The sequence below is a fragment of the Oncorhynchus nerka genome, linkage group LG4, assembly GCF_034236695.1.
Source record: "Oncorhynchus nerka isolate Pitt River linkage group LG4, Oner_Uvic_2.0, whole genome shotgun sequence".
Taxonomy (NCBI): domain Eukaryota; kingdom Metazoa; phylum Chordata; class Actinopteri; order Salmoniformes; family Salmonidae; genus Oncorhynchus; species Oncorhynchus nerka.
The window spans coordinates 99,933,580-99,958,428 of record NC_088399.1 but is presented as its reverse complement, the minus strand read 5'-3'; the positions used below and the strand labels follow the sequence as shown (position 1 = coordinate 99,958,428).

The 24,849-nt window shown below is 44.6% G+C and overlaps 1 protein-coding gene across 1 annotated transcript in view; it reads right to left on the bottom strand.

Moving 5' to 3' along the window:
* Positions 1 to 24,849, bottom strand: part of LOC115127591 (CUB and sushi domain-containing protein 2-like) — a 967,797-nt gene that overhangs the window by 331,211 nt on the left and 611,737 nt on the right. The window contains 4 exon segments of the mRNA XM_065018162.1: positions 6,543 to 6,758; positions 7,487 to 7,603; positions 8,145 to 8,333; positions 17,574 to 17,767. Coding sequence (XP_064874234.1) covers positions 6,543 to 6,758; positions 7,487 to 7,603; positions 8,145 to 8,333; positions 17,574 to 17,767 — 716 coding nt within the window.

Sequence of the window (24,849 nt, the reverse complement as noted above, 5' to 3'; positions counted from 1 at the left end):
CTGTTACTGTTACTGTATCACTGTTACTGTTACTGTTACTGTATCACTGTTACTGTTACTGTATCACTGTTAGTTTCATGTTACTGTTACTGTATCACTGTTAGTTTCATGTTACTGTTACTGTTACTGTATCACTGTTACTGTATCACTGTTAGTTTCATGTTACTGTTACTGTTACTGTATCACTGTTACTGTTACTGTATCACTGTTACTGTTACTGTATCACTGTTACTGTTACTGTTACTGTATCACTGTTACTGTTACTGTTACTGTATCACTGTTACTGTTACTGTTACTGTATCACTGTTACTGTTACTGTTACTGTATCACTGTTACTGTTACTGTATCACTGTTACTGTATCACTGTTACTGTTACTGTTACTGTATCACTGTTACTGTTACTGTTACTGTATCACTGTTACTGTTACTGTATCACTGTTACTGTTACTGTTACTGTATCACTGTTACTGTTACTGTTACTGTTACTGTATCACTGTTACTGTTACTGTATCACTGTTACTGTTACTGTATCACTGTTACTGTTACTGTATCACTGTTACTGTTACTGTATCACTGTTACTGTTACTGTATCACTGTTACTGTTACTGTTACTGTTACTGTATCACTGTTACTCTTACTGTTACTGTATCACTGTTACTGTTACTGTTACTGTATCACTGTTACTGTTACTGTTACTGTTACTGTATCACTGTTAGTTTCATGTTACTGTTACTGTATCACTGTTAGTTTCATGTTACTGTTACTGTTACTGTATCACTGTTACTGTATCACTGTTACTGTTACTGTATCACTGTTACTGTTACTGTATCACTGTTACTGTTACTGTTACTGTATCACTGTTAGTTTCATGTTACTGTTACTGTTACTGTATCACTGTTACTGTTACTGTATCACTGTTACTGTATCACTGTTAGTTTCATGTTACTGTTACTGTATCACTGTTACTGTATCACTGTTAGTTTCATGTTACTGTTACTGTATCACTGTTACTGTTACTGTATCACTGTTACTGTTACTGTTACTGTATCACTGTTACTGTTACTGTATCACTGTTACTGTTACTGTTACTGTATCACTGTTACTGTTACTGTATCACTGTTACTGTTACTGTATCACTGTTACTGTTACTGTATCACTGTTACTGTTACTGTTCACTGTTACTGTTACTGTTACTGTATCACTGTTACTGTTACTGTTACTGTATCACTGTTACTGTTACTGTATCACTGTTACTTTTACTGTTACTGTTACTGTATCACTGTTATTTCATGTTACTGTTACTGTTACTGTATCACTGTTACTGTATCACTGTTAGTTTCATGTTACTGTTACTGTTACTGTATCACTGTTACTGTTACTGTATCACTGTTACTGTTACTGTTCACTGTTACTGTTACTGTATCACTGTTACTGTTACTGTTACTGTATCACTGTTACTGTTACTGTTACTGTATCACTGTTACTGTTACTGTTACTGTATCACTGTTACTGTATCACTGTTACTGTTACTGTTACTGTATCACTGTTACTGTTACTGTTACTGTATCACTGTTACTGTTACTGTTACTGTTACTGTATCACTGTTACTGTTACTGTATCACTGTTACTGTTACTGTATCACTGTTACTGTTACTGTTACTGTATCACTGTTACTGTTACTGTATCACTGTTACTGTTACTGTATCACTGTTACTGTTACTGTTACTGTTACTGTATCACTGTTACTCTTACTGTTACTGTATCACTGTTACTGTTACTGTTACTGTATCACTGTTACTGTTACTGTTACTGTTACTGTATCACTGTTAGTTTCATGTTACTGTTACTGTATCACTGTTAGTTTCATGTTACTGTTACTGTTACTGTATCACTGTTACTGTATCACTGTTACTGTTACTGTATCACTGTTACTGTTACTGTATCACTGTTACTGTTACTGTTACTGTATCACTGTTAGTTTCATGTTACTGTTACTGTTACTGTATCACTGTTACTGTTACTGTATCACTGTTACTGTATCACTGTTAGTTTCATGTTACTGTTACTGTATCACTGTTACTGTATCACTGTTAGTTTCATGTTACTGTTACTGTATCACTGTTACTGTTACTGTATCACTGTTACTGTTACTGTTACTGTATCACTGTCACTGTTACTGTTACTGTATCACTGTTACTGTTACTGTTACTGTATCACTGTTACTGTTACTGTATCACTGTTACTGTATCACTGTTACTGTTACTGTTACTGTATCACTGTTACTGTTACTGTATCACTGTTACTGTTACTGTTACTGTATCACTGTTACTGTCACTGTTACTGTTACTGTATCACTGTTACTGTTACTGTATCACTGTTACTGTTACTGTATCACTGTTACTGTTACTGTTACTGTATCACTGTTACTGTTACTGTATCACTGTTACTGTTACTGTTACTGTATCACTGTTACTGTTACTGTTACTGTATCACTGTTACTGTTACTGTATCACTGTTACTGTTACTGTATCACTGTTACTGTTACTGTATCACTGTTACTGTTACTGTTACTGTATCACTGTTACTGTTACTGTTACTGTATCACTGTTACTGTTACTGTTACTGTATCACTGTTACTGTTACTGTTACTGTATCACTGTTACTGTTACTGTATCACTGTTACTGTATCACTGTTACTGTTACTGTTACTGTATCACTGTTACTGTTACTGTTACTGTATCACTGTTACTGTTACTGTTACTGTATCACTGTTAGTTTCATGTTACTGTTACTGTATCACTGTTAGTTTCATATTACTGTTACTGTATCACTGTTACTGTTACTGTTACTGTATCACTGTTACTGTATCACTGTTACTGTTACTGTATCACTGTTACTGTATCACTGTTACTGTATCACTGTTACTGTTACTGTATCACTGTTACTGTATCACTGTTACTGTTACTGTATCACTGTTACTGTTACTGTATCACTGTTACTGTTACTGTTACTGTTACTGTATCACGGTTACTGTTACTGTTACTGTTACTGTATCACTGTTACTGTTACTGTTACTGTATCACTGTTAGTTTCATGTTACTGTTACTGTATCACTGTTAGTTTCATGTTACTGTTACTGTTACTGTATCACTGTTACTGTTACTGTTACTGTATCACTGTTACTGTTACTGTATCACTGTTACTGTTACTGTATCACTGTTACTGTTACTGTTACTGTATCACTGTTACTGTTACTGTTACTGTATCACTGTTAGTTTCATGTTACTGTTACTGTTACTGTATCACTGTTACTGTATCACTGTTACTGTTACTGTATCACTGTTACTGTTACTGTTACTGTATCACTGTTACTGTTACTGTATCACTGTTACTGTTACTGTTACTGTATCACTGTTACTGTTACTGTTACTGTTACTGTATCACTGTTACTGGTACTGTATCACTGTTACTGTTACTGTATCACTGTTACTGTTACTGTATCACTGTTACTGTTACTGTATCACTGTTACTGTTACTGTTACTGTTACTGTATCACTGTTACTGTTACTGTATCACTGTTACTGTTACTTTATCACTGTTACTGTTACTGTATCACTGTTACTCTTACTGTTACTGTATCACTGTTACTGTTACTGTTACTGTATCACTGTTACTGTTACTGTTACTGTTACTGTATCACTGTTAGTTTCATGTTACTGTTACTGTTACTGTATCACTGTTACTGTATCACTGTTACTGTTACTGTATCACTGTTACTGTTACTGTATCACTGTTACTGTTACTGTTACTGTATCACTGTTAGTTTCATGTTACTGTTACTGTTACTGTATCACTGTTACTGTTACTGTATCACTGTTAGTTTCATGTTACTGTTACTGTATCACTGTTACTGTATCACTGTTAGTTTCATGTTACTGTTACTGTATCACTGTTACTGTTACTGTATCACTGTTACTGTTACTGTTACTGTTACTGTATCACTGTCACTGTTACTGTTACTGTATCACTGTTACTGTTACTGTATCACTGTTACTGTTACTGTATCACTGTTACTGTTACTGTATCACTGTTACTGTATCACTGTTACTGTTACTGTTACTGTATCACTGTTACTGTTACTGTATCACTGTTACTGTTACTGTTACTGTATCACTGTTACTGTCACTGTTACTGTTACTGTATCACTGTTACTGTTACTGTATCACTGTTACTGTTACTGTATCACTGTTACTGTTACTGTTACTGTATCACTGTTACTGTTACTGTATCACTGTTACTGTTACTGTTACTGTATCACTGTTACTGTTACTGTTACTGTATCACTGTTACTGTTACTGTATCACTGTTACTGTTACTGTATCACTGTTACTGTTACTGTTACTGTATCACTGTTACTGTTACTGTTACTGTTACTGTTACTGTATCACTGTTACTGTTACTGTATCACTGTTAGTTTCATGTTACTGTTACTGTATCACTGTTAGTTTCATGTTACTGTTACTGTTACTGTATCACTGTTACTGTATCACTGTTAGTTTCATGTTACTGTTACTGTTACTGTATCACTGTTACTGTTACTGTTACTCACTGTTAGTTTCATGTTACTGTTACTGTATCACTGTTACTGTTACTGTTACTGTTAGTTTCATGTTACTGTTACTGTTACTGTTACTGTATCACTGTTAGTTTCATGTTACTGTATCACTGTTACTGTTACTGTTACTGTTACTGTATCACTGTTACTGTTACTGTTACTGTTACTGTATCACTGTTAGTTTCATGTTACTGTTACTGTTAGTTTCATGTTACTGTTACTGTTACTGTTACTGTATCACTGTTAGTTTCATGTTACTGTTACTGTATCACTGTTACTGTTACTGTATCACTGTTACTGTATCACTGTTACTGTTACTGTATCAATGTTAGTTTCATGTTACTGTTACTGTATCACTGTTACTGTATCACTGTTACTGTATCACTGTTAGTTTCATGTTACTGTTACTGTATCACTGTTACTGTTACTGTATCACTGTTACTGTTACTGTATCACTGTTACTGTTACTGTTACTGTTACTGTATCACTGTTACTGTTACTGTTACTGTATCACTGTTACTGTTACTGTATCACTGTTACTGTTACTGTTACTGTTCACTGTTCACTGTTACTGTATCACTGTTACTGTTACTGTTACTGTATCACTGTTACTGTTACTGTTACTGTATCACTGTTACTGTTACTGTATCACTGTTACTGTTACTGTATCACTGTTACTGTTACTGTATCACTGTTACTGTTACTGTATCACTGTTACTGTTACTGTTACTGTATCACTGTTACTGTTACTGTTACTGTTACTGTATCACTGTTACTGTTACTGTATCACTGTTACTGTTACTGTTACTGTTACTGTATCACTGTTACTGTTACTGTTACTGTATCACTGTTACTGTTACTGTATCACTGTTACTGTTACTGTATCACTGTTACTGTATCACTGTTACTGTTACTGTATCACTGTTACTGTTACTGTATCACTGTTACTGTTACTGTATCACTGTTACTGTTACTGTTACTGTATCACTGTTACTGTTACTGTTACTGTATCACTGTTACTGTTACTGTTACTGTATCACTGTTACTGTTACTGTATCACTGTTAGTTTCATGTTACTGTTACTGTTACTGTATCACTGTTACTGTATCACTGTTACTGTTACTGTATCACTGTTACTGTTACTGTATCACTGTTACTGTTACTGTTACTGTTAGTTTAATGTTACTGTTACTGTATCACTGTTACTGTATCACTGTTACTGTTACTGTATCACTGTTACTGTTACTGTATCACTGTTACTGTTACTGTTACTGTATCACTGTTACTGTTACTGTTACTGTTACTGTGTTACTGTTACTGTTACTGTTACTGTATCACTGTTAGTTTCATGTTACTGTTACTGTATCACTGTTACTGTTACTGTTACTGTATCACTGTTACTGTTACTGTTACTGTATCACTGTTACTGTTACTGTATCACTGTTAGTTTCATGTTACTGTTACTGTTAGTTTCATGTTACTGTTACTGTTAGTTTCATGTTACTGTTACTGTTAGTTTCATGTTACTGTATCACTGTTACTGTATCTCTGTTACTGTTACTGTATCAATGTTAGTTTCATGTTACTGTTACTGTATCACTGTTACTGTGTTACTGTATCACTGTTACTATTACTGTTACTGTTACTGTTACTGTATCACTGTTAGTTTCATGTTACTGTTACTGTATCACTGTTAGTTTCATGTTACTGTTACTGTATCACTGTTAGTTTCATGGTTTGTCTAGCCAGAAAGGAAGGCTAACCCTGTGACAAATACACACAGAGACTCATATTTATTTACAATGTAAAGGTATTCTCTCAGGATTCCAAATGTCACACGGTTTTAATCCGTAACGACTTAAAATGCTATTTCATGGTCCTTGGAGCCCGGATAAGAAGCAATGCTAAGTTAAACCTGTACCCCTACCTGAGAAGGTGATGTTGAATCCCTCGTAGGAGACAGAGAAGTCTGAGAGGAAGCGTATCTGAGCGGTGTAGTTCCCATACAGGCCTGCACTGAGTGTGGGGGGTAGTGTTGAGCCCGTTAGTCTCCACAGGGGCTCGGGGAAGCTGCCGTTCTCTGTCACCAACAGGTGGTCATGAGGAGACTCTAGGTGGAATGTATGGAAGGTGAACTGGACACCTGGTGAGGCAGGAGTGAGAGAGAGAAGAGTCAGATACACTTCCTGGTGGGGGAGGAGTGAGAGAGAGAGAGAGAGAGAGAGAGACAGAGAGAGAGAGAGAGAGAGAGACAGAGAGAGAGAGAGAGAGAGAGAGAGAGAGAGAGAGAGAGAATAGAGAGAGAGAATAGAGAGAGAATAGAGAGAGAGAGAGAGAGAGAGAGAGAGAGAGAGAGAGAGAGAGAGAGAGGAGTCAACTACACTTCCTGGTGGGGGAGGTGAGAGAGAGAGACAGAGAGAGAGAGAGAATAGAGAGAGAGAATAGAGAGAGAGAGAGAGAGAGAGAGAGGAGTCAACTACACTTCCTGGTGGGGGAGGTGAGAGAGAGAGGAGTCAACTACACTTCCTGGTGGGGGAGGAGAAAGAGAGAGAAGAGTCAACTACACTTCCTGGTGGTTACTACAGGAGAGAGCAGCAGATGTTCAGCTACTCTGGGAGAACAATAGAGTAGAACATGTTTCTGTTTTAAAAGCTGAAAACAGCCTTCACCAGGGGAAATAGACTAAATGTTTGTGTCCATGGATGTGTTTGAGTACTTTTGAATAGGTAATAGTACTAATAGAGATTTGAATAGAAAAGTGTCTATTCTGCCTTGCGCTTGGCTAGCAGTGCTGCAGGGATGTACAGGACCTACCGTTCTCTATAGGACCAGATAAGTGAAATGACATTGGACTGGAGTGGCCCTGCTCACCTTTGCCGTGGGAGGACTCTATCATCCAGGTGCAGTTGAGGTTGTGAGGATAGAAGTCAGGAAACCCAGGAGAGAGGATGGTACCGGTGTTACCCTGAATATAACCTCCACACAACGCTGCAGAGAGAGGAGGAGGGGAGAGGGGAAGGAGGGAGGGAGGGAGTGGGGGGGAGAGGGAGGGAGGGAGGGAGGGAGAGGGAGAGTGGGGGAGAGAGGGAGGGGGAGGAGAGGGAGGGAGGGAGGGTGAGGGGAGAGGGAGAGTGGGGGGGGAGAGGGGGAGAGGGAGAGTGAGGGGAGAGGGGGGGAGTGGGGGGAGGGGGAGAGGGGGAGGGAGGGAGGGAGGGAGGGAGGGAGGGAGGGAGGGAGGGAGGGAGGGAGGGAGGGAGGGAGGGAGAAAGATTAATGTTGAATAAGTGGGTAGTTATTAGATCTACACTTAGCGTAATATACCCAGGTTTCACCATGCTCTACAATCCCGTTTTAGTAGCCCTTCTGAAGGACACAGAGAAATCAATCCTGGCCTTAAAACTAAGAAGATAAACTCTGAAGGACAACTTCAACACTTTTATCCTAGTTTTACAGTTTGATAAGGGCAAGTTCAACCTGGAGCTAAACTGGGGGGTTCATTTTGTGAACAGAGTTCAGAATCGGGCCGTACCATCACAGCTGGGCAGGGGTCGACTCCACTGGAAGTTTGGTTCACACTCCAGGGGTTCCGGGTCGCTGAGGGAGTACCCGGCGTCACAGCTGAACGTTACCAAGGCACCCACGTAGAAGTCGTTGCCATGGCGTTGGCCGTTGACGGGGATGCCAGGGTCGACACAGTGATCTGACTGTAGCTGTAGAGCTGAGGAGGAAAACACATTCAGGGTTATTACACACACACTGGGGTTATCACACACACGCACGTACGCACACACACACACAGGTTATTACACACACACTGGGGTTATCACACACACGCACGCACACACACACACACACACACACAAACACAGGTTATTACACACACACTGGGGTTATTACACACACACACACAGACACACACACACACACAAACACACACACACACACACACACACAGACACACACACACACACACACACACAGAGTAACAGACCAGAGTAACAGACCAGAGTAACAGACCAGAGTAACAGACCAGAGAAACTGACCAGAGTAACAGACCAGAGTAACAGACCAGAGAAACACACCATGTCCTGTTCCTGTCCCACATTTCCTGTTTCTGTCCCATACACCATGTCCTGTTTCTGTCCTGTTTCTGTCCCACACACCATGTCCTGTTTCTGTCCCATACACCATGTCCTGTTTCTGTCCCACACACCCTGTCCTGTTTCTGTCCCACATGTCCTGTTTCTGCCCCACACACCATGTCCTGTTTCTGCCCCACATTTCCTGTTTCTGTCCCACACACCATGTCCTGTTCCTGTCCCACATGTCCTGTTTCTGTCCCACACACCATGTCCTGTTTCTGTCCCACATTTCCTGTTTCTGCCCCACACACCATGTCCTGTTTCTGTCCCACATTTCCTGTTTCTGTCCCACACACCATGTCCTGTTTCTGTCCAACATGTCCTGTTTCTGCCCCACACACCATGTCCTGTTTCTGTCCCACATTTCCTGTTTCTGCCCCACGCACCATGTCCTGTTTCTGTCCCACATTTCCTGTTTCTGCCCCACATTTCCTGTTTCTGCCCCACACACCATGTCCTGTTTCTGTCCCACATTTCCTGTTTCTGTCCAACATGTCCTGTTTCTGCCCCACACACCATGTCCTGTTTCTGCCCCACACACCATGTCCTGTTTCTGCCCCACACACCATGTCCTGTTTCTGTCTGAGTGGTGCAGTAGCCACGGTGAATGATTAAAGCAGAGACTGCTGCTGTTACGAAGGGTTACTAATGTTGAGTCACACAGGTTTAAAAGATTTTAAAAACACCATTGTGTGTTTGCATCGTCTTTTGATGACAAGGTGAGAGTTGATAAAAAAAAAAAACGATGATGTTTTTAAAATCGTTTTAAACCTGTGTGTTTTCTGACGATGTGCACCTGTGTGTTTTCTGACGATGTGCACCTGTGTGTTTTCTGACGATGTGCACCTGTGTGTTTTCTGACGACGTGCACCTGTGTGTTTTCTGACGTGCACCTGTGTGTTTTCTGACGACGTGCACCTGTGTGTTTTCTGACGATGTGCACCTGTGTGTTTTCTGACGATGTGCACCTGTGTGTTTTCTGACGATGTGCACCTGTGTGTTTTCTGACGATGTGCACCTGTGTGTTTTCTGACGATGTGCACCTGTGTGTTTTCTGACGATGTGCACCTGTGTGTTTTCTGACGACGTGCACCTGTGTGTTTTCTGACGACGTGCACCTGTGTGTTTTCTGACGACGTGCACCTGTGTGTTTTCTGACGACGTGCACCTGTGTGTTTTCTGACGATGTGCACCTGTGTGTTTTCTGACGATGTGCACCTGTGTGTTTTCTGACGATGTGCACCTGTGTGTTTTCTGACGATGTGCACCTGTGTGTTTTCTGACGATGTGCACCTGTGTGTTTTCTGACGTGTGCAACATCTTACAATATAATCAACCCTGTAGTTCTTAAATACATATGGACGTCGTGATTGAGATGTCTGGATAGAGAAAAGGGAGTGATGATGGTTTTAACATCACCTCATTAATACCACCTCATTAATACCACCTCATTAATACCACCTCCATTTTGTTGATCCCTGCCTACAGGCAGAAACTAAAACAAGAGGCTCCCACGCTGAGGTCTGTCCAACGCTGGTCAGACCAAGCTGACTCCACACTCCAAGACTGCTTCCATCACGTGGACTGGGACATGTTTCGTATTGCGTCAGATAAAAATATTGACGAATACGCTGATTCGGTGTGCGAGTTCATTAGAACGTGCGTTGAAGATGTCGTTCCCATAGCAACGATAAAAACATTCCCTAACCAGAAACCGTGGATTGATGGCAGCATTCGCGTGAAACTGAAAGCGCGAACCACTGCTTTTAATCAGGGCAAGGTGTCTGGCAACATGACCGAATACAAACAGTGCAGCTATTCCCTCCGCAAGGCTATTAAACAAGCTAAGCGTCAGTACAGAGACAAAGTAGAATCTGAATTCTACGGCTCAGACACAAGAGGCATGTGGCAGGGTCTACAGTCAATCACGGACTACAAGAAGAAACCCAGCCCAGTCACGGACCAGGATGTCTTGCTCCCAGGCAGACTAAATAACTTTTTTGACCGCTTTGAGGACAATACAGTGCCACTGACACGGCCTGCAACGAAAACATGCGATCTCTCCTTCACTGCAGCCGAGGTGAGTAAGACATTTAAACGTGTTAACCCTCGCAAGGCTGCAGGCCCAGACCGCATCCCCAGCCGCGCTCTCAGAGCATGCGCAGACCAGCTGGCCGGTGTGTTTACGGACATATTCAATCAATCCCTATACCAGTCTGCTGTTCCCACATGCTTCAAGAGGGCCACCATTGTTCCTGTTCCCATGAAAGCTAAGGTAACTGAGCTAAACGACTACCGCCCCGTAGCACTCACTTCCGTCATCATGAAGTGCTTTGAGAGACTAGTCAAGGACCATATCACCTCCACCCTACCTGACACCCTAGACCCACTCCAATTTGCTTACCGCCCAAATAGGTCCACAGACGATGCAATCTCAACCACACTGCACACTGCCCTAACCCACCTGGACAAGAGGAATACCTATGTGAGAATGCTGTTCATCGACTACAGCTCGGCATTCAACACCATAGTACCCTCCAAGCTCGTCATCAAGCTCGAGACCCTGGGTCTCGACCCCGCCCTGTGCAACTGGGTACTGGACTTCCTGACGGGCCGCCCCCAGGTGGTGAGGGTAGGCAACAACATCTCCTCCCCGCTGATCCTCAACACGGGGCCCCACAAGGGTGCGTTCTGAGCCCTCTCCTGTACTCCCTGTTCACCCACGACTGCGTGGCCACGCACGCCTCCAACTCAATCATCAAGTTTGCGGACGACACAACAGTGGTAGGCTTGATTACCAACAACGACGAGACGGCCTACAGGGAGGAGGTGAGGGCCCTCGGAGTGTGGTGTCAGGAAAATAACCTCACACTCAACGTCAACAAAACTAAGGAGATGATTGTGGACTTCAGGGAACAGCAGAGGGAACACCCCCCTATCCACATCGATGGAACAGTAGTGGAGAGGGTAGCAAGTTTTAAGTTCCTCGGCATACACATCACAGACAAACTGAATTGGTCCACTCACACTGACAGCGTCGTGAAAGAAGCGCAGCAGCGCCTCTTCAACCTCAGGAGGCTGAAGAAATTTGGCTTGTCACCAAAAGCACTCACAAACTTCTACAGATGCACAATCGAGAGCATCCTGGCGGGCTGTATCACCGCCTGGTACGGCAACTGCTCCGCCCTCAACCGTAAGGCTCTCCAGAGGGTAGTGAGGTCTGCACAACGCATCACCGGGGGCAAACTACCTGCCCTCCAGGACACCTACACCACCCGATGTTACAGGAAGGCCATAAAGATCATCAAGGACATCAACCACCCGAACCACTGCCTGTTTACCCCGCTATCATCCAGAAGGCGAGGTCAGTACAGGTGCATCAAAGCTGGGACCGAGAGACTGAAAAACAGCTTCTATCTCAAGGCCATCAGACTGTTAAACAGCCTAACATTGAGTGGCTGTTGCCAACACATTGTCATTGACACTGACCCAACTCCAGCCACTTAATAATGGGAATTGATGGGAAATGATGTAAATATATCACTAGCCACTTTAAACAATGCTACCTTATATAATGTTACTTACCCTACATTATTCATCTCATATGCATACGTATATACTGTACTCTACATCATCGACTACATCCTTATGTAATACATGTATCACTAGCCACTTTAACTATGCCACTTTGTTTACTTTGTCTACATACTCATCTCATATGTATATACTGTACTCGATACCATCTACTGTATGCTGCTCTGTACCATCACTCATTCATATATCCTTATGTACATATTCTTTATCCCCTTACACTGTGTATAAGAGAGTAGTTTTGGAATTGTTAGTTAGATTACTTGTTGATTATCACTGCATTGTCGGAACTAGAAGCACAAGCATTTCGCTACACTCGCATTAACATCTGCTAACCATGTGTGTGTGACAAATAACATTTGATTTGATTTGATTTGATTTGAATACCACCCCATTAACACCACCTCATTAATACCACCTCATTAACACCACCTCATGAATATCACCTCATTAATACCACCTCATGAATACCACCTCATTAATACCACCTCATTAATACCACCTCATTAACACCACCTCATTAACACCACCTCATGAATATCACCTCATTAATACCACCTCATTAATACCACCTCATTAATACCACCTCATTAACACCACCTCATGAATATCACCTCATTAATACCACCTCATTAATACCACCTCATTAATACCACCCCATTAATACCACCTCATTAATACCACCTCATTAATACCACCTCATTAATACCACCTCATTAATAGCACCTCATTAATAGCACCTCATGAATACCACCTCATGAATATCACCTCATGAATATCACCTCATTAATACCAACTCATTAATACCACCTCATTAATACCACCTCATGAATATTACCTCATGAATATCACCTCATTAATACCACCTCATTAATACCACCCCATTAATACCACCCCATTAATACCACCTCATTACCACCACCTCATGAATATCACCTCATTAATACCACCTCATGAACACCACCTCATTAATACCACCTCATTAATACCACCTCATGAATACCACCTCATGAATATCACCTCATTAATACCACCTCATTAATACCACCTCATTAATACCACCTCATTAATACACCACCTCATTAATACACCCCATTAACACCACAGTCATTGATACCACCCTCATTAATACCACCTCATTAATACCACCTCAGGGACCTGGCCACCACCTCATTAATATCACCCCATTAACACCACCTCATTACCACCAGGTACCTGGCATTATTATACCACCTCATTAATAGCTCAGTCACCTCATTATTATAGCTCAACACCACCATCATTAATACCACCTGGCATTAATACCACCTCATTAATACTCACCTCATTAATACCACCCTGGCATGAACACACCCCATTAATACCACCTGTTATGAACACCAGTCAGGGACTCATTTATATCAGTCAACTGGCATTAATACCACAGGTACCTGGCATTAATACCAGTCCCTCATTAATAGCTCACCCCATTACTACCACCCTCATGAATACCACCCTCATGAATACCCTGGCACCTCAGGTAACACCACCCATGAATACCACAGGTACCTGGCATGAACACCACCTCAGGGACACCACCCTGGCATGAATACCACCCTCAGGGACACCACCCTCATGAATACCACCTCAGGGACACCACCTCATTAATACCACCCCATTAATACCACCTATCACGCATGATTATAGCTCAGTCAGGGACCTGTCATGATTATAGCTCAGTCAGGGACCTGGCATTATTATAGCTCAGTCAGGGACCTGGCATGATTATAGCTCAGTCAGGGACCTGGCATGATTATAGCTCAGTCAGGGACCTCAGGTACCTGGCATTATTATAGCTCAGTCATTATTATAGGACTGGCTGTTATAGCTCATTTATTATAGCTCAGTCAGGGACCTGGCATGATTATAGCTCAGTCAGGTACCTGGCATTATTATAGCTCAGTCAGGGACCTGTTATTATTATAGCTCAGTCAGGGACCTGGCATTATTATAGCCTGTCAGGGACCTGGCATTATATTATAGCTCAGTCAGGTACCTGGCATTATTATAGCTCAGTCAGGGACCTGGCATTATTATAGCTCATAGCTGGCATTATTATAGCTCAGGGGACCTGGCATTATTATAGCTCAGTCAGGGACCTGGCTCATTATTATATAGCTCAGTCAGGGACCTCAGCATTATTATAGTTCAGTCAGGGACCTGGCATTATTATAGCTCAGTCAGGGACCTGTTATTATTATATGCTCAGTCAGGGACCTGGCATTATATTATAGCTCAGTCAGGGACCTGGCATTATTATAGCTCAGTCAGGGACCTGGCATTATTATAGCTCAGTCAGGTACCTGGCATTATTATAGCTCAGTCAGGTACCTTATTATAGCTCAGTCAGGGACCTGGCATTATAGCTCAGTCAGGTACCTGGCATTATTATAGCTCAGTCAGGGACCTGGCATTATTATCAGGGACTCAGTCATAGGGACCTGTTATTATTATAGCTCAGTCAGGGACCTGTTATTATTATAGCTCAGTCAGGGACCTGTTATTATTATAGGGACTGGCATGTCAGTCAGGACCTGGCATTATTATAGCTCAGTCAGGGACCTGGCATTATTATAGCTAGCTCAGTCAGGGACCTGGCATTATTATAGCTCAGTCAGGGACCTGGCATGATTATAGCTAAGTCAGGGACCTGGCATGTTTATAGCTCAGTCAGGGACCTGGCATGATTATAGCTCAGTCAGGGACCTGGCATTATTATAGCTCAGTCAGGTACCTGGCATTATTATAGCTCAGTCAGGTACCTGGCATTTATAGCTATAGGGACCTCAGTCAGGTACCTGGCATTATTATAGCTAGCTCAGTCCTGGCATTATTATAGCTCACCTGGCATTTATTCATGGCAGCTCAGTCAGGGACCTGGCATTATTTATAGCTCAGTCACGGACCTGTTAGGGTTCAGTCAGGGACTGGCATTATTATAGCTCAGTCAGGGACCTGGCATGGGACCAGGGACCTGGCATGTTTATAGCTCAGTCAGGGACCTGGCATTATTATAGCTCAGTCAGGGACCTGGCATTATTATAGCTCAGTCAGGGACCTGGCATTATTATAGCTCAGTCAGGGACCTGGCATTATTATAGCTCAGTCAGGGACCTGACATTATTATAGCTCAGTCAGGGACCTGGCATTATTATAGCTCAGTCAGGGACCTGGCATGTTTATAGCTCAGTCAGGGACCTGGCATGTTTATAGCTCAGTCAGGGACCTGGCATTATTATAGCTCAGTCAGGGACCTGGCATGATTATAGCTCAGTCAGGGACCTGGCATGATTATAGCTCAGTCAGGTACCTGGCATGATTATAGCTCAGTCAGGGACCTGGCATGATTATAGCTCAGTCAGGGACCTGGCATGTTTATAGCTCAGTCAGGGACCTGGCATGATTATAGCTCAGTCAGGTACCTGGCATTATTATAGCTCAGTCAGGTACCTGGCATTATTATAGCTCAGTCAGGGACCTGGCATTATTATAGCTCAGTCAGGTACCTGTTTATAGCTCAGTCAGGGACCTGGCATGATTATAGCTCAGTCAGGGACCTGGCATTATTATAGCTCAGTCAGGGACCTGGCATTATTATAGCTCAGTCAGGGACCTGGCATTATTATAGTTCAGTCAGGGACCTGGCATTATTATAGCTCAGTCAGGGACCTGGCACCTGGGACATTATTATAGCTCAGTCAGGGACCTGGCATTATTATAGCCAGTCAGGCCTGGCATTATTATAGCTCAGTCAGGGACCTGGCATTATTATAGCTCAGTCAGGGACCTGGCATTATTATAGCTCAGTCAGGGACCTGGCATTATTATAGCTCAGTCAGGGACCTGGCATTATTATAGCTCAGTCAGGTACCTGGCATTATTATAGCTCAGTCAGGTACCTGGCATTATAGCTCAGTCAGGGACCTGGCAGCTCAGTCAGGGACCTGGCATTATTATAGCTCAGTCAGGTACCTGGCATTATTATAGCTCAGTCAGGGACCTGGCATTATTATAGCTCAGTCAGGGACCTGGCATTATTATAGCTCAGTCAGGGACCTGGCACATTTATTATAGCTCAGTCAGGGACCTGGCATGATTATAGCTCAGTCATGGGACCTGGCATGTTTGATTAACTCAGTCAGGGACCTGGCATTATTATAGCTCAGTCAGGTACCTGGCATTATTATAGCTCAGTCAGGGACCTGGCTCAGTCAGGGACCTGGCATTATTATAGCTCAGTCAGGGACCTGGCACCTGTCAGGGACCTGGCATTATTATAGCTCAGTCAGGGACCTGGCATTATTATAGCTCAGTCAGGGACCTGGCATTATTATAGCTCAGTCAGGTGGCATTATTATAGCCTGGGACATTATAGCTATAGCTCAGTCAGGTACCTGGCATTATTATAGCTCAGTCAGGGACCTGGCATTATTATAGCTCAGTCAGGGACCTGACCATGGACCTGGCATTATTATAGCTCAGTCAGGGACCTGGCATGGCATTTATAGCTCAGTCAGGGACCTGGCATGTTTATAGCTCAGTCAGGGACCTGGCATTATAGCTCAGTCAGGGACCTAGCTCAGTCAGGGACCTGGCATGATTATAGCTCAGTCAGGGACCTGGCATGATTATAGCTCAGTCAGGTACCTGGCATGATTATAGCTCAGTCAGGGACCTGGCATGATTATAGCTCAGTCAGGGACCTGGCATGTTTATAGCTCAGTCAGGGACCTGGCGTGATTATAGCTCAGTCAGGTACCTGGCATTATTATAGCTCAGTCAGGGACCTGGCATTATTATAGCTCAGTCAGGTACCTGGCATTATTATAGCTCAGTCAGGTACCTGTTATTATTATAGCTCAGTCAGGCACCTGGCATTATTATAGCTCAGTCACGGACCTGGCATGACTTTGGCAGTGGAATAGCAAAACCAATCATTTGTAATGATGGGCTCTGTGTCAACCTGTCATTATTATAGCTCAGTCAGGGACAAACTAATCTGGAACATAATATGATTTTTTTTGGCATTATAGTCTGTGAGCTCAGAGAGGCATTAGGTCAGGGAGCATTTCAGAGTTCCTCTATAGCTCAGTCAGGGACCTGGCATTATTATAGCTCAGTCTCTGGACCCAGCAATGTCTACTGGTTGTAGAAAAACACAAAGTCTTACCTGGCATTATTATAGCTCAGTAGTGGATGTTCAGTCAGGGAGCCGATGTCCGAGTGGCTCTTGTCGGTGGAGAAGAGGAGGAACAGGAAGTTGGAGGTGCTGATGAGGAACTGGGGCACCTGGGTACCCTGGTAGCTACCAATCAGAGGTGAGGAGGGGAACCGCCCATCACGCACCTCCAGCACGTCATAGTTTACCTCAGTACGAAACCTGGGGGAACAACCAATGGGTTAACAGGAATCTGAGAGAACAACCAATGGGTGAACAGGAATCGATGGGACAACTAATGGAGGAACAACAATCTGGGGGAACAACCAATTGGCAAAGAGCAATCTAGGGGAACAACCAATGGTTTAACAAGTATCTGGGGAACATCCAATGGATTAACAGGAATCTGGGAGAACAACCAATGGGTGAACAGCAATCTAGGGGAACATCCAATGGATTAACAGGAATCTGTGGGACCATCCTCCTCAGTGAAATTCATTTAAAAAAAATGTAAATTGTGAATCTTTAAAAAAGAGATGCTAAATATATTCGTCACCAAATAATTGATTTAAACACACTGTGTTGCAATGAAGGTCTCCAGTAGCCTCAACAGAACTCTGTAGCGTAGCACCATGGTGTAGCCGGAGGACAGGCATTATTATAGCTCAGTCCATCCTCCTCTGGGTACAATGAAGGTCTACAGTAGCCTCAACAGAACTCTGTAGCGTAGCACCATGGTGTAGCCGGAGGACAGCTAGCTTCCATCCTCCTCTGGGTACAACAGTAGCCTCAACAGCACTCTGTGGGGTAGCACCATGGTGTAGCCGGAGGACAGCTAGCTTCCGTCCTCCTCTGGGTACATTGACTTCAATACAAAACGTAGGAGGCTCATGGTTTTCATCCTCTTCTTTAGACTTACACAGTAATTATGACAACTTCCGGAGGACGTCCTCCAACCTATCAGAGCTCTTACAGCATGAACTGACATGTTTTCCACCCAATCAAAAGATCAGAGAATGAATCGAGTACTGAAAGCATAAGCTACAACTAGCTAGCACTGCAGTGCATACAATGTGGTGAGTGTCTGACTCAAAGAGAGAAAGACAATAGTTGAACAGTTTTGAACAAATTATATATATATTTTTAAACTGAAGGAGAAAAAGCTGTATTTCCTAATTTTTTTCACTTCACATTCACTTACTTAGCAAATGCAGCTAGCTAGTTTAGCCTGCTCAAACAGAGAGGGCTGCTATGCTAGCTAGTTTAGCCTGATCAAACAGAGAGGGAAGCTATGCTAGCTAGTTTAGCCTGCTCAAACAGAGAGGGCAGCTATGCTAGTTAGTTTAGCCTGCTCAAACAGAGAGGAAAACTATGCTAGCTAGTTTAGCCTGCTCAAACATAGAGGGATGCTATACTAGCTAGTTTAGCCTGCTCTAACAGAGAGGGATGCTATGCTAGCTAGTTTAGCCTGCTCAAACAGAGAGGGATGCTATGCTAGCTAGTTTAGTCTGCTCAAACAGAGAGGGAAGCTATGCTAGCTAGTTTAGCCTGCTCAAACATAGAGGGATGCTATACTAGCTAGTTTAGCCTGCTCAAACAGAGAGGGATGCTATGCTAGCTAGTTTAGCCTGCTCAAACATAGAGGGAAGCTATGCTAGCTAGTTTAGCCTGCTCAAACAGAGAGGGATGCTATGCTAGCTAGTTTAGCCTGCTCAAACAGAGAGGGATGCTATGCTAGCTGGTCTAGCCTGCTCAAACAGAGAGGGATGCTATGCTAGCTAGTTTAGCCTGCTCAAACAGAGAGTTATGCTATGCTAGCTAGTTTAGCCTGCTCAAACAGAGAGGGATGCTATACTAGCTAGTTTAGCCTGCTCAAACAGAGAGGGAAGCTATGCTAGCTAGTATAGCCTGCTCAAACAGAGAGGGAAGCAAAGTTAGCTAGCTGCCTATGGCTATCCAACACTGGAACTTTATCAAGGTAAGCTTTTGGTTTCTTAATTTATTACCACCGGGGCCCCGACGATGTAACTGCTAAGCTGATTGCAGACTGTACACTGTACTGCATGACTGTAGCAGGTTTACTAAGGCATTCGTTCTAGTAGCTATGTTGACTATGACGTTAGCTAATAGGGTGACAACGATGTAGGCTGTGTGAAGCGGTTAGCGGTTATAATATGAAGGTTTAGCTTGGAAAGTTTTTTCCACCTGGTCACAGACAGCTGATGTGTTGTTGAAGTCCACATGAGAAGGAAAAAGGTGAGAGAAGGAGAAGAGCTCATAGATGGGAGAAGGAATAATACAACGAGTTAAATGGCCATGCTGTTTTGTTTGTATGTGGCTGCTATGAAAGTGAACTGTGTTTGCTTGTGATCAGGGGTGTATTCATTCCAGCGATTCTGTTAGAAAAAAAGTGTTTTTGAACAGAAGCAAACGGAACAAAGCGGGGAAAAACATACCTGACTTCGTCCGGTAGAAACTCTTGTCTGCAACAGTTGGACTAATGACTACACCCTAGATCAGCTAGATGCAGGGAAGACTGGACTAATGACTACACCCTAGATAAGCTAGATGCAGGCAAGAGGTGATACTGTTGGACTAATGACTACACCCTAGATCAGCTAGATGAAGGTAAGAGGTGATACTGTTGGACTAATGACTACACCCTAGATCAGCTAGATGCAGGTAAGAGGTGATACTGTTGGACTAATGACTACACCCTAGATCAGCTAGATATAGGTAAGAGGTGATACTGTTGGACTAATGACTACACCCTAGATCAGCTAGATGCAGGCAAGAGGTGATACTGTTGGACTAATGATTACACCCTAGATCAGCTAGATGCAGGTAAGAGGTGATACTGTTGGACTAATGACTACACCCTAGATCAGCTAGATGCAGGTAAGAGGTGATACTGTTGGACTAATGATTACACCCTAGATCAGTTAGATGCAGGCAAGAGGTGATACTGTTGGACTAAAGACTACACCCTAGATCAGCTAGATGCAGGCAGGAGGTGATACTGTTGGACTAATGACTACACCCTAGATCAGCTAGATGCAGGCAAGAGGTGATACTGTTGGACTAATGACTACACCCTAGATCAGCTAGATGCAGGCAAGAGGTGATACTGTTGGACTAATGACTACACCCTAGATCAGCTAGATGCAGGCAAGAGGTGATACTGTTGGACTAATGATTACACCCTAGATCAGTTAGATGCAGGCAAGAGTCTGCAATGTGCTATTGAATGTCACTGTCTGTCACCTCAAATTTCTCTCAACCTGTTTGCACCTACGCTGTAAACTTTCATTCATAGGCTAGGTGCAAACAGGTAGGCTAGGTGCAAACAGGTAGGCTAGGTGCAAACAGGTAGGCTAGGTGCAAACAGATAGGCTAGGTGCAAACAGGTAGGCTAGGTGCAAACAGGTAGGCTAGGTGCAAACAGGTAGGCTAGGTGCAAACAGATAGGCTAGGTGCAAACAGGTAGGCTAGGTGCAAACAGGTAGGCTAGGTGCAAACAGATAGGCTTGGTGCAAACAGGTAGGCTAGGTGCAAACAGGTAGGCTAGGTGCAAACAAAACAGGTAGGCTAGGTGCAAACAGGTAGGCTAGGTGCAAACAGCAGGAATCTGAGGGAACAACCAATGGGTTAGTAGGAATCTGAGGGAACAACCAATGGGTTAGCAGGAATCTGATGGAATAACCAATGGGTTAGCAGGAATCTGATGGAACGACCAATGGGTTAGCAGGAATCTGAGGGAACAACCAATGGGTTAGCAGGAATCTGATGGAATAACCAATGGGTTAGCAAGAATCTGAGGGAACAACCAATGGCTTAGCAGGAATCTGAGGGAACAACCAATGGCTTAGCAGGAATCTGAGGGAACAACCAATGGCTTAGCAGGAATCTGAGGGAACAACCAATGGGTTAGCAGGATTCTGAGGGAACAACCAATGGGTTAGCAGGAATCTGAGGGAACAACCAATGGGTTAGCAGGATTCTGAGGGAACAACCAATGGGTTAGCTGTCACGCCTTGGTCATTGTATTTTGTGTTTTTGTCATATGTTTGGGTAGGCCAGGGTGTGACATGGGTTTATATGTTATGTTTCGTATTGGGGTTTGTATTATTTGGGATTGCGGCTGATTAGGGGTGTGGTATAGGCTTGGCTGCCTGAGGCGATTCTCAATTAGAGTCAGGTGCTTTCGTTGTCTCTGATTGGGAACCGCATTTAGGCAGCCTGAGTTTCGCTTGGTATTTCGTGGGTGTTTGTTCCTGTCTCTGTGATGTAGTCACCAGATAGGCTGTAATTAGTTTCACGTTCTGTTTTTTGTTTTGTATTCTGAGTTATTTCATGTACCGCATTTCATTCATTAAAGTCATGAGTAACCAACACGCTGCATTTCGGTCCGACTCTCTTTCCACAAACGAAGAACGCCGTTACAGAAACACCCACCACTCACGGACCGAGCAGCGTGTAAACTGGCAGGAGCTAAAGGACGACGTTATGGACAGCAGAAGCATGGAGTATACGAAGTGGGAGGAGATCGACAGGTGGGCGGCCGACCCGGAGAGAGTGCAGGAGCCCGCCTGGGATTCGCTTCAGCAGTGCGAAGAGGGCTACAGGCTAATGGAGTCAAAGAGGAAAACACGGAGACGCAGAGCGAAAACCGAAAGTAACGGGGGAGAGCGCAGAGAGAGAGTAGCTGAGTCAGGAGTCAGACCTGAGCCTACTCTCCCTGTTAATCGTGAAGAGCAGTTGCAGTGGGAGAGGCTGCACCACTTGGAGATTTGGACATGGGAGGAGGAATTAGACGGTAAAGGACCCTGGGCGCAGCCTGGAGAATATCGCCGTCCCAAGGAAGAAATAGAAGCGGCTAAAGCGGAGAGGCGCAGGTATGAGGAGGCAGCACGGCGACGCGGTTGGAAGCCAGAAAAGCAGCCCAAAAAAATTATTGGGGAGGGGGGGGCTAGAAGGGAGTATGTTTATGCCAGGTAGGAGACCTGCGCAAACTCCCTGTGCTTACAGTTGGGCTAGAGAGACCGGGCAGGCACCGTGTTATGCTATGGAGCGCACGGTGTTTCCAGTGCGGGTGCAGAGCCAGGTGCAGCACATACCAGCCCTTCCTATTGGCCGGGCTAGAGTGGGCATCGAGCCAGGTAAGCTTGGGCAGGCTCGGTGCTCAAGCTCCAGTGCGCCTGCACGGTCCGGTCTATCCAGAGCCACCTCCACACACCAGTCCTCCGGTAGCAGCTCCCCGCACCAGGCTTCCTGTGCGTGTCCTCGATCCAATACCACCAGTTCCAGCACCACGCACCAGGCCTTCAGTGCGCCTCGCCTGTTCAACACAGCCAGAGCCTTCCTTCCCTCCTACGCTGTCGGAGTCTCCCGCCTGTTCAGCACAGCCAGAGTCTTCCTTCCCTTCTACGCTGTCGGAGTCTCCCGCCTGTTCAGCGCAGCCAGAGCCTGTATCCTCTCCTGCGCTGCCGGAGCCTCCTGCCTGTTCGGAGCAGCCTGAGCTGCCAGTCTGCAGAGATCTGTCAGTCTGCCAAGTGCTGTCAGTCTGCATGAAGCAGCCAGAGCTGTTAGTCTGCCCAGCGCCGCCAGTGCTCCCAGTCTGCCCAGCGTCGCCAGTGCTCCCAGTCTGCCCAGCGCCGCCAGTCTGCCCAGCGTCGCCAGTCTGCCCAGCGTCGCCAGTCTGCCCAGCGTCGCCAGTCTGCCCAGCGCCGCCAGTCTGCCAGGATCCGCCAGATCTGCCAGACAACCAGTCTCTTCCAGATCTGCCAGACAACCAGTCTCTTCCAGATCTGCCAGACAACCAGTCTCTTCCAGATCTACCAGACAACCAGTCTCTTCCAGATCTGCCAGACAACCAGTCTCTTCCAGATCTGCCAGACAACCAGAATCTTCCAGTTCCGCCAGCCAGCCAGGATTTACCGGAGCCTACTACCTGTCTGAGCTTCATCTCAGTACTGAGCTTCCTCTCAGTACTGGGATTCCTCTCAGTCCCGGGCTTCCCCTCAGTCCCGGGCACCCCCTCGGTCCCGGGCATCCCCTCGGTCCCGGGCTTCCCCTCAGTTCCGAGCTGCCTCTGTCCCGAGATGCCCCTCTGTCCCGAGCTGCCCTTCTGTCCCGAGCTGCCCCTCTGTCCCGAGCTGCCCCTCTGTCCCAAGCTGCCCCTCTGTCCCGAGCTGCCCCTCTGTCCCGAGCTGCCCCTCTGTCCCGAGCTTCCCCTCTGTCCCGAGCTGCCCCTCTGTTACGAGCGGCTCCTCAGTTATGTGGGGATCTGGGTGAGGACTATTAGGCCATGGTCGGCGGAGAGGGTGGATTATCCTAGGACGCGACGGGGAGGAACAAGGACATTAATGGAGTGGGGTCCACGTCCCGAGCCGGAGCCGCCACCATGGACAGACGCCCACCCGGACCCTCCCTATGCTCTTGAGGTGCGTCCGGGAGTCCGCACCTTAGGGGGGGGGGTTCTGTCACGCCTTGGTCATTGTATTTTGTGTTTTTGTCATATGTTTGGGTAGGCCAGGGTGTGACATGGGTTTATATGTTATGTTTCGTATTGGGGTTTGTATTATTTGGGATTGCGGCTGATTAGGGGTGTGGTATAGGCTTGGCTGCCTGAGGCGATTCTCAATTAGAGTCAGGTGCTTTCGTTGTCTCTGATTGGGAACCGTATTTAGGCAGCCTGAGTTTCGCTTGGTATTTCGTGGGTGTTTGTTCCTGTCTCTGTGTTGTAGTCACCAGATTGTCTGTAATTAGTTTCACGTTCTGTTTGTTGTTTTGGATTCTGAGTTATTTCATGTACCGCATTTCATTCATTAAAGTCATGAGTAACCAACACGCTGCATTTCGGTCCGACTCTCTTTCCACAAACGAAGAACGCCGTTACATTAGCAGGAATCTGATGGATCAACCAATGGCTTAGCAGGAATCTGAGGGAACAACCAATGGGTTAGCAGGAATCTGATGGAACAACCAATGGCTTAGCAGGAATCTGAGGGAACAACCAATGGGTTAGCAGGAATCTGAGGGAACAACCAATGGGTCAGCAGGAATCATATGAAACAGCTAGATAGGAGTTACGACAGGGTAAAAACCAAGTACTGGTCAGTGTTTCCCAACTAATAGTAGAATAGAGAAAACAACGTGGAAAGCAACATCGTTCTTGTTCTGGAACAATGTGTTGTACAGCTGAGAGAATAAGCCTGGAGGAAAGATGCTTGAGTGACAGGGATGTGACGCTTGGTATGTGTGGCCCGGAAAGTGGAAGCAAGCAGCCACGGGAGAGAGAGGAC